This window comes from Schistocerca nitens, chromosome 11 (genome assembly GCF_023898315.1).
Source record: "Schistocerca nitens isolate TAMUIC-IGC-003100 chromosome 11, iqSchNite1.1, whole genome shotgun sequence".
In the NCBI taxonomy this organism is placed as follows: domain Eukaryota; kingdom Metazoa; phylum Arthropoda; class Insecta; order Orthoptera; family Acrididae; genus Schistocerca; species Schistocerca nitens.
In genome coordinates, this window is record NC_064624.1 from 113723507 (window position 1) to 113733784 (window position 10278).

At 44.5% G+C, this 10278-nt stretch overlaps 1 protein-coding gene and 1 pseudogene across 1 annotated transcript in view; both read right to left on the reverse strand.

Moving 5' to 3' along the window:
- LOC126212838 (uncharacterized) overlaps nucleotides 1–1570 on the reverse strand; it is a 162830-nt gene extending 161260 nt beyond the window's left edge. Inside the window, exon 1 of the mRNA XM_049940255.1 lies at nucleotides 1403–1570. Coding sequence (XP_049796212.1) covers nucleotides 1403–1480 — 78 coding nt within the window. The 5' untranslated portion in view covers nucleotides 1481–1570. The remainder of the gene's footprint in view (nucleotides 1–1402) is intronic.
- A 7446-nt stretch (nucleotides 1571–9016) lies between these two features.
- LOC126214035 (5S ribosomal RNA) lies at nucleotides 9017–9134 on the reverse strand (annotated as a pseudogene).
- Nucleotides 9135–10278: the final 1144 nt, after the last annotated feature.

The following is a 10278-nucleotide window of genomic DNA, read 5'->3' on the forward strand; positions in this document are numbered from 1 at the left end:
AATTCCACTCCATTGCCGGAGCACAACCATTCCACCAATGGAGATTCTTGGCGCCAATTTCTGCGCTGATTTTGCTACGTCACGGAGCTATGCCCTGAGCAAGCCAATCACAGTTACTATTTTGCAGAAAGCGCGGGAATTTTCCCGCCACAACTGCCTGGGTACACAAGTCATTCCCACGCCTCACTGGCAGCCCGCCAGAAAGTGTTTTCGCTAAGATTCTGCGAAGTAACAGAAGCTCTAGCCCAGCCGCTACTTCAGACCCCTCCGGGCGTGTCTTTTGACAATGTCGGCGTCAGCAAAGCATTCACTCGACTTCCTCACACCTGTCGGCTTAACCCTTTCCAGATCAGCGGAGCCCGCCTGTCACCAGACCACCCGGGTAACGAGAGACGCTGCGTGGGAAGTCCGCGTGTGAAGGAATAGCGACTTTTCACTGCATGCAGTTAGAGAGGAAAATCGTAAGATAGAAATATGAGAGGGGGCTCATGCCATCTCTCAAGCTTTACACCTTGCCTGGGCCCATCATCACCGATACTGGACCTGATGAGTTGAAACATGCTGAGAGGTTGGAAGTGTCTCGTTTCAAATTGTATCGAATGGATGGACGTGCACAGGTATGGAGACAACCTCAAGAATCTGTGGGCCCTGCATGTCAGCAGGGGACTGTTCAAGCTGGTGGAGCTCTGTAATTGTGTGGGCTGTGTGCAATTGGAGTCATATTGGACCTGTGACACGTGACAAGTACGTAAGTATCCTATCTGATCACCTGCATCCATTCACGTCCATTGTGCATTCCGACCGACTTGAGCAATTCCAGCAGGACAATGCGACACCCCCTACGTCCAGAATTCCTACAGTGTATCTCCAGGAACACGCTTCTGAATTTAAACACTTCCGCTGGCCACTAAACTCCTCCCCAGACATGATCATTATCGAGCGTATCTGGGATATCTTGCAATGTGCTGCTCGGAAGAGATCTCCACCCCTTCGTACTGTTACGGATCTATGGGCAGCCCTGCAGGATTCGTGGTGTCAATTCCCTCCAGCACTACTTCAGACGCTGATAGAGTCCATGCCACGTCGTGTTGCAACACTTCTGTGTGGGCTGGTAGGAGCCGTGCACGATATTAGGCAGGTGTATCAGTTTCTTCGGCTTTCCATTGTACTCAGTTTAAGCCAAAACTTTTTCGGGGAGGGGGGGAATGGAGGGGGAGGGTGCGTCTCCAACCTCCTCCCACCTGCATGTGGGACTGATCACAGATTGGAAAAGCTCCAGTAGCGGTAGTCACGTAGAACTGCAATGATGAGCCGTAAGAGGGGGAGGTCGTATGAAGTTCCACGGGCAAAAATGCCGTCGTTTGAGCGGCTGCCGCAGAGAAGAAGCAGGGCGGGTACTCACGGCGAGGGCGATGTTGGCGCTGGTGATGCCCGCCACCGCCGCCGCCGCCGCCAACATCAGCAGCGCTCCGGGCCCCATGCTTGGAGCCGGCGCGTCTCTCTACCTCTCTACGCCTGCCTCTGCCTCCGCCTCCACCTCCGTTCTGCGCTGTCCCGGTCGCAGTGCTGCGACCCTGCACTGTCTGTCGCCCCCGGCTGTCCTGCTATTTTGTAATTGCGCCGCCAGATGCCACAAAGCGGTCCCTGTGAACTGCGCGCTTGTCCACCGCCGATACCATCTCTCCCCCAATCCTCGTCCATCGTATCTGTGCGACCCTGTCCTTCTGCGCTTCCTGTTTTGCAGCTTGTGTCAGCTGTTGGAGTACAATTCGCTGCTACCACGTTAGCGTGGTTTGCTAGTGAAATGGAATTCCTCATTTCATTTCCCAACGACCTTCTCTCTTTTTTTTCTAATTTGGGAACTTTGAATTGTCTACTACTCTTCCTTGTCAGGTCAGATGAATGCTTTGACTCCATAAGCATTACTATCGACACACAAGCCTGTAAAACTGGTACTGTGGTATCAGACATTTACTTTAGGAAATATTTTTATTTTTCTGATTACGATTACAATTGCATACATTATTATACCGCTATCCCAGAAAACTGTACCACTTCCAGGTTCTCTACATAGCGGACTCTAGTGGCAACAAAAATTTCACTTTCAATATTTCGCACAATTATTCGCCGTGTATAGAAATTTAAAATTTTGTCATAATCTACTGATTAAGAGGTGACAGAAGTGATGGTATTGCGGCATGCACATATACAGATGTCGATAGGATCGCATACACGAGGTACAGCCGCCGTAGCTGTCATTTGTACCCATTCGTGTGAAAAGGATTCCGACGTGATTATAACCGCAAGCGGGAAATTAACGGACCCTGACGGCAGATGGTAGTTGCAGCTAGACGCATGTGACAATCCACGTACCGAAATCATTAGGGAATTCAATATCCCAACACCCACAGCGTCAAAAGTGTCCCGAGAATACCAAATTTCGGGCACTACCTCTCAGCACGGAGGACGCAGTGGCCGAAGGCCTTCACTTAACGACCGAGAGCAGCCGCGTTTGTGTAGAGTTGTCAGTGCTGACAGACAAGCTGCAGTGCATGAAATAACCACAGAAATCAGTGTGTCACGTACGGGGATCGCATCTGTTAGGACGGCGAGGCGAAATTCGGTGTTGATGGGCTGTGGCAGCAGACGGCCGGTCAGGCTGCTTTTGCTAACAGCACGACGTCACCTGAAGCGCCTCTCCTGGGTTCCTGACCAGACCGGCTGAAGCCTAGACGACTGGAAAACCATATCCTGGCCACATGAGTACGGATTTCAATTGGTAAGAGCTGATGGTAAGTCCTGAGTGTGGCGCAGATCCCATAAAGCCATAGAGCAACTTGTCAACAAGACACTGTGCTAGCTGGCGTCGGCTCCACAGTGGTGCGATCTGTGTTTACATAGAGTAGACTGGCCCTTTTAGTCCAGCTGAACCGATCACTGACTTGAAATAGTTATTTTCTTCTGCCTGGAGATCATTTGTTTTTGTCATGGCTGGCTTTCCCAGAAGTATCAGTAGCTCTGAGGAAATGCCATACGGATCATTGTCAAATTCTTCTCGTGGTATCGTATCTTCTATCTGACCTTCATTTACATTTTTCAAGCTAATTTCCCTGCAAAGACCCTCTATGCTCCTTCCAAATTTCAGCTTTCTCTTCTTTGCTTATTACTGGTTTTCCATCTGAGCTCTTGATATCCATACAGCTCATCTTCTTTTCTCCAAATATCTCTACAGTTTTCCTGTAGGCGGTGTCTATCTTTCCCCTAGTTATATATGGGTCTATATACTTACATTTGTCCTTTAACCATCCATGGTTAGCCATTTTGCACTTACAGTCAGTCTCATTTTTTAGATGTTTGTAGTCCTTTCCACATGCCTCATTTGCTCCATTGTTATATTTTCTCCTTTCGTCAATTAAATTCATTATATCCCGTAATATCTAAGGATTTCTCCTAACCCATTTCTGTTTATCTATGTGATCCTCTGCTGCCTTCACTATTTCATCTTTCAGAGCTACCCAATCGTTGTCTACTGTACTCCTTTCCCTTGTTTCAGTCAATCGATGCCTATTGCTCTCACTAAAATTCTCAATAACTTCTAGTTCTTTCAACTTATCAAAGTACCATCTCCTTAATTTCCTACCTTTTTAAATTTATTTAGCTTCAATCTGCAGTTTATAACCAGTAAATTAAGAGAAACAACAGATTTACATCATTATACGTTTTTATACAGAGGCGTTGAGAAACAAATTCATGGACAGACGGGCATAGCCATGGTAACAGATTCAGAGTGGAAGGAGAGAATTACACCCTGCACTTTTCGTAATGAGTGATTAACCATTTTAAGGTCGAAAACAGAGCGAGGTCACCTACCTGTGACTGGAGATTATTGGTCTGAAAAGAGATGAGTATAGGACTCAGATATTGTTTACGAAAAGCTCCTGCTTGTGTGTGCGGAAATAAACGAATCATACTTGATTTATGTATGTGAGGGTTGGAATGTCTGAGTGGGTAATAACAGGATTAAAGGCGTGGTGGGAAGATACGGAGGATATACTGTAAATTCAAATGGTAATGAGAGAAGAAGTTTTTTTACATACACTAACTTCATAGTAACTAAAACGTTCTTCCGAAAGAAAACTATTCATAAAAACACTTGGCCCAACACATGAGCTAAATGAGTTATATATTTTAGTAGGTGAGTTGTTTCTTTCCTTAGTGGAACACATTAAAATTTTCACGCAGTGTGATATTTTCAGAGACAATTTTTTGTTATGGCCAAAACAGCATTTCTAATATAGTGAAGGAGACTCGTGGGCTCATCCCCTACATGTAAAGAAAAATCAATCAATTTTACATTACAGTTTATAGAAGATCCTTCAGCTTCAGATCTCTGCCACCAAAGATTGCATTATTATTTAGTAAATTCACCTACACAAAATGATGGAATCGGGAACATCAAATACTGCATAAATAAGACAGCAGTTGAAGCAGTAAGTAAGCAAACTAAATGGCGAAAGGAGAAAAGAATTGTAATTTGGAATGAAAAAATTAAAGAAATAATTTAAGAGAAACAAAGACTATATGAGTGTTTGCTGCAGTGATCAAGCAAGTGAAAGATATAGACCGATGAGAAGAAAGCAGAATCACTAACAAGAAAGGCCCATCATGGTTGTTACATTTGTAGGAGAGACAGAATGTGATGTTTATGACAGATAGCACTTTGCTTTAACAATGTTAAGGGACTAAAACAGATACCAGGTAGAACAAATAAATGTAATATGTCAGGAATAGTGGATAAAAAATTACAAGAATCTGTAGTATAATCCATGGGCAAGTAATCATTATGAAAATATAACTGATTATGTTAACATTGATTTAATAACCCTAGAAGATACAGAATATTTTACTGAAAAAGAAAATTGTTGGAAAACTAAAAGAAATAGAGTAGGATTGTACTAGCAGAATATGTTATGAGGTATATGATATGCAAGCTTGAAGAGGAATACAATAAGGCTGGCCTGAAGATTACGGTTAGTTGGTTGATTCAGTGGAGGGGACCATACAGCAAAGTCATCGGTCCCATCAGATTAGGGAAGGATGGAGAAGGAAGTCGGCCGTGCCCTTTCACAGGAACCATCCCAGCATTTACCTAAAGTGATTTAGGGAGATCTAGGATAACCTAAATCGGGATGGCTGGACACGGGATTGAACCGTCATCCTCCCGAATGCGAGTCCAGGGTGCTAAACACTGCACCACCTCGGTCAGTGCCTGAAGGTGAACATGAAGAAGTGTGAGTAGTTAGCCCGTTGGAACGGAAAAGTAAATAATTTGGAGGTAGATGAAAAAGTGATTGGCGGTATGGAAAAGGCAAAATGTTGTATTATTTAATGAACAGAGCGCACGTAATGATGATATCACAAGTAGGTTTAATAAAGAAGGAGCTGTAAGAAGAGCAATTAACTCTGTTCTGAGAAAGAAAAAGATCAGAAGAGAATGTATAAACCTGCAGTGCAGAATGTAGCAGCCTTGAGATGGATTGCTTAAGGCGAAGCTCAAGCTGTACAAGGATGTATAGAATAAGAAATGACGCCATCCGACAAATGGTGAAAATGGATGGGGATATCTGTGACGACGTCGAACAGAAACAGCTTATGTTGTTTGGCCTTGAGGATAGGATGAACTTAGTGGAACTTGGTAGTTGTACCGAATAGCATACCACGGTGGAAATAATCCCAGTGGAAGGAAATAGGTCGCTTACAACGCAAATGGCAAAGTGATATGGAGGAGGCAATGGAAACACGGAATATGAACGTTGAGGAAACTCAAGACAGAAGGGCGAAGATGCGGCGCCAGCCAAAGATAATCCACAAGAAGAAGAAGAAGAAGAAGACAAAAATGCAAAAAATGTCCAGGACTTGATGGGATAAATATAGAACAGATCATACGTGTTTGATTACTGATTTTGTTTTATTTATACATCCGATCAATACCCGCTAACTGAAAGCTAGAAATCCAGAACATAGTTATACAGCAAAAAATGTCTCCAGTGTTAAAAAAGAAAAGGGGGATCTCAGGAAAACTTGAAATTACGAAAGTTTCATATTGTTAAACACTGCCTACAAAATATATTTAGCTGTATTAAATAACTGCTTAAAGAATATGAGAGATCTGTTGTTTATAGAGCCTTCATAAGTGTAAGGTAATGTAGCAATAATTTATTTACAGTGCAAGAAATAATACAAAGAAGGTAATTTAATTTACCAACTTACCCAGATTTCATAGATTTTGAAAAATCATTTGACAGATTGATATATAGAGTAAGTGGAAAATTATTGCAGAACGTGGATACCCAAATCATTTAATAAACTGCATCAAGTGTCTGTGTAGTGGAACTTACATTGTTCTTGACACCGCGAATTAAAGAGGGTAAAAGATTTTAATAAAACAAGGTTCAAGACAAGAATTCATTTCGTTGCCTACTCTTTTTAATGTTTATACAGACGATGCCATTCGAAAATGGAAAGAAAGAGCACCGAAAGGTATCCAAATAAACAGGATTTAATGTTATCGTACTGTACACTGACGAGCTAAAACATTATGACTGCCTGCTTAATAGCCTGTTTGTCCGTCTTTGGAACGGGATACGTCACTGATTCTGCGTATCAGGAATCAGATAGTTTGTCGGTAGGTTTTTGGAGGTACGGCATTAGATGTCTACGCACAGGCTGCGTAATTCGCGTAAATATGGGGTCGCTGAATTGAGTACGCGGTGAATGGTGCCCGACAGCTATCTACATGGGTTCCACAGCTTTTACGTCAGGAGAATCTGGTAGCCGAGACGTCAACGTGAGTTCACTGAAATGCTCACCAAACCACTGCAGGACGGGTCTGACTCCGAGGCATTGGCAGTTGTACTGCTGAAAGATGACATCGCCGTCAGGGGAGACACCGAGCTTGGAGGCATGCAGGTGGTTAGCAGCTGTCAGCGTGTCTTCCATTGCTACCACAGGTCCCATGCGAGCGCAGGACAATGCCTGCCACAGCATAACACTGCTGCCACCAGCCCGCGTCTGTGGAGCGCTGCACGTCTCGAGGCGCCGTTCACCTCCCTGGCGGCGGTTGTGGAGACGGCCATCGACCTAGTGTAGCAGAAATCTGACTCACCCCAAGAGGCGACACTTTCCCATTGATCGACGGTCGAATAGCGATGGTCTGGTGCCCACTGCAGTCGTAAATGACGACGTCGCTGTCTCGACACGCGCACACGTAGCGGTGGTCTGCTGCAGACCTCCATGTTCCACAGTGGGCGATGAACGGTGTGCTCCGAAACACCAGCATTGTGTTGTTTCGGCAGAGGTGCCACTTCACACAGCAGACACGCCTCCGGACCCCACATTCTGTGAAGAGTCGTGGACGTCCAACCATTTAGCGCCTAGTAGCAGTTTGACTGTCGTTCCGCCTCTTTCTGTACGTGCTCACGGCAGTAGCGCGTGAACATTCGACCAGCTTCGCCATTTTCAAGGTATTCTTAATCTGTTATGTTAATGGATTTCCCCATTCGAAGCCCGCATCTTCGCTAGGGTGATCCCCCGCCCGAATCTGCTCCACTTACGTACTTTTGTTACCACCTCAGGTGCCCACAACGCCACCTGGCTGGATACAACGTCACGGTGGTCGGTGGTCATAATTTTTTGCCTTATCAGTGCACCGCTGTCGGCAGGCACTAATGTTAAATTCTGAAGACAAACTACGAGAAGCAAATTGGGTTGTTTTGAAAATCAGCCGTATGCAAACACAATTAGTTTATTTTCGTATTTAACCAGACATGTTTCGACACCTATGTGTCATCTTCTGTGGGTAAAATTTTTTATTTCTGTAAAGTACAACGTGAAATTTATAATAATTTAACTGTTGTAGACCTAAGAATTCCGGTATGTGCAATTTCCTTTGTTTTGTTGACACGCTCACCTTAAAATTACATCGATAAATCAACTGCGTTGTTATACACCGGTTTTCGTGATATTTTCCATCATTTTTGGACAGCATGTCATCTGCAATCTAGGCACGAAGGAAATTTGATGCGTATTTCGTGGGTAGAGGTAATGTGCGTTTCTGTACTTACATATTTTCGTCCTGTTGCGTGTCTGGTTGGTGTCTCGATCAGCAGCTACTCAGTGCACTGTTTTTCACACAATTTTCGTTCACTAATTCACTCCACCTGCACTTACAGAAAAATTGGCGAAATGTGTTCTGAGCAGAAATTTCTGACTCCATTCTTAATGAGAGGTGTTATTGCCGCTGCTCACTTTCAAGAGGAGCTTCTAACCTTAATAAAATGCGTACAAGAAGCAATCTATCTCTTAAACTTAGTTTTAATGAATTATAATTTTAAGATAGCAATATATATATATATATATATATATATATATATATATATATATATATATATATATATATATATATAAAACAAAAATCCCATTTAATGGTAAATACCAAGAAAATCTTAGGAAGTGCAGCAGTTTAGTTTTCTAGGGATCTATACCTGCAACGAAAATAAGGATGTATGCAGCAAAATTCAGAGGCATCAGGTTGTAAGTGGCACTGTAAGCAGAAAATTGGAAACCACGCGTGGAAGCTCGAAAATGAAATTCTATAACGGGACAGGTGCATCTCTTCCACGGTATGGCAGTGTATCCTGGGCTCTGCAGAGGAAAGATTCTAACCACGTTCATGTGGCCGAAGTGAATTTCTTACGAGCAATCAAACAATGTATTAAGTTGGCCATGGTTCCTAAATATTTTATAATAAAAAAAAGCATTCCGTCTTTAGGCCACGAGGGGGCTACCGGGACCATCCGACCGCCGTGTCATCCTCAGAGGAGGATGCGGATAGGAGGGGTATGGGGTCAGCAGACCGCTCTCCCGGTCGTTACGATGGTATTCTTGACCGAAGCAGCTACTATTCGGTCGAGTAGCTCCTCAATTGACATCACGAGGCTGAGTGCACCCCGAAAAATGGCAACAGCGCATGGCGGCCCGGATGGTCACCCATCCAAGTGCCGACCACGCCCGACAGCGCTTAACTTCGGTGATCTCACGGGAACCGGTGTATCCACAGCGGCGAGGCCGTTGCCCAAATATTTTATAGTAAAAAGCAAAATATAAAAGTACGCTCAAAACTGGAAGGAATAACTGAACGAGTGAGAGAAACAAGGGATGAAAATGTGGCCTTACAGTGCAAAGCCAGAGGAGAGGCGGACGTAGGAAGGCCAGTTAAAAGATGGAAAAGAGGACAGAACAGGCCGGCAGGTCCACTGTGTGAAAGGAGGAATAAGAAGATGAAATGTGGCTGTAGTGGTAGATGTAACAGGGAATTTTTATATTTGTAACTGTAGTTTTCTGTGGTAACAGTACTGATAGTAGCGTATATAGAGTCACCAGTCAAATTAGTGAATGTAAGTTGAAAAGTGAAAACCTGTTGCTCTAATACTGTCACAATCGAGGAAGACCCGACTGAGAGTGTGGAGGTTAGGCGCTTCGATCCGAACAAATCAAACTTTTTTTAAAAAAGCAAATTAATTAAAACAAATTACAAATGAAAATGAAGGTCCTTTACGTATAAGTAGTGGTATGTTTCAAGAGTAACATTGCTCGGCGTTAGCCCTTCAGCCGCAGTGACAGCCTGCAATCTTGTCCTGAAGCGATCGCACGCAATCTTGAAACAGCGACATACGAGCGAATGCTGCTTGGATATCGGTGCGAAAAGGTGCGACATTCGGGTGCCTCGTCTTACTGACAACTCTTTCGAATACGCTCCCGACGTGTTAGCCGAGGGGGTTCCAATACGAACTACTCAGGGGCCAGAACACGTCAACAGTATCCGAGAACCGCTCCTGGACTAAATGGCTCGTATGACGTTCTCCTCTGCCGTCCGACGCTCTGTTCGTTCGTTTACATTCAGTACTGACGCCAGTTTCCCCAGCGACAGCCACTTTCCTCCGAAATCGGCGCCTGAGCCTTTTCGATGACTGCCGCTATTCGTGACACGCGTTTGCTCGGAAGGGGTTTCCTCGCCGATTTAGTGGAACCTCCCCCAGACTTCTCCGAAGCATTATTCTCGGCCATGGCAGTTGGTCTCTCGTAGCCGAAGAATCGAACTATTTCGGTGGGCGAACGCCGAGTGCGAATAATTTCGATAATCGCGGCTGTACAGGGTGCGGTTGCGGCGCGGGAACTCCCTTATTTGAAACGCGCGGCACACAGAGCCTGTTACTCACT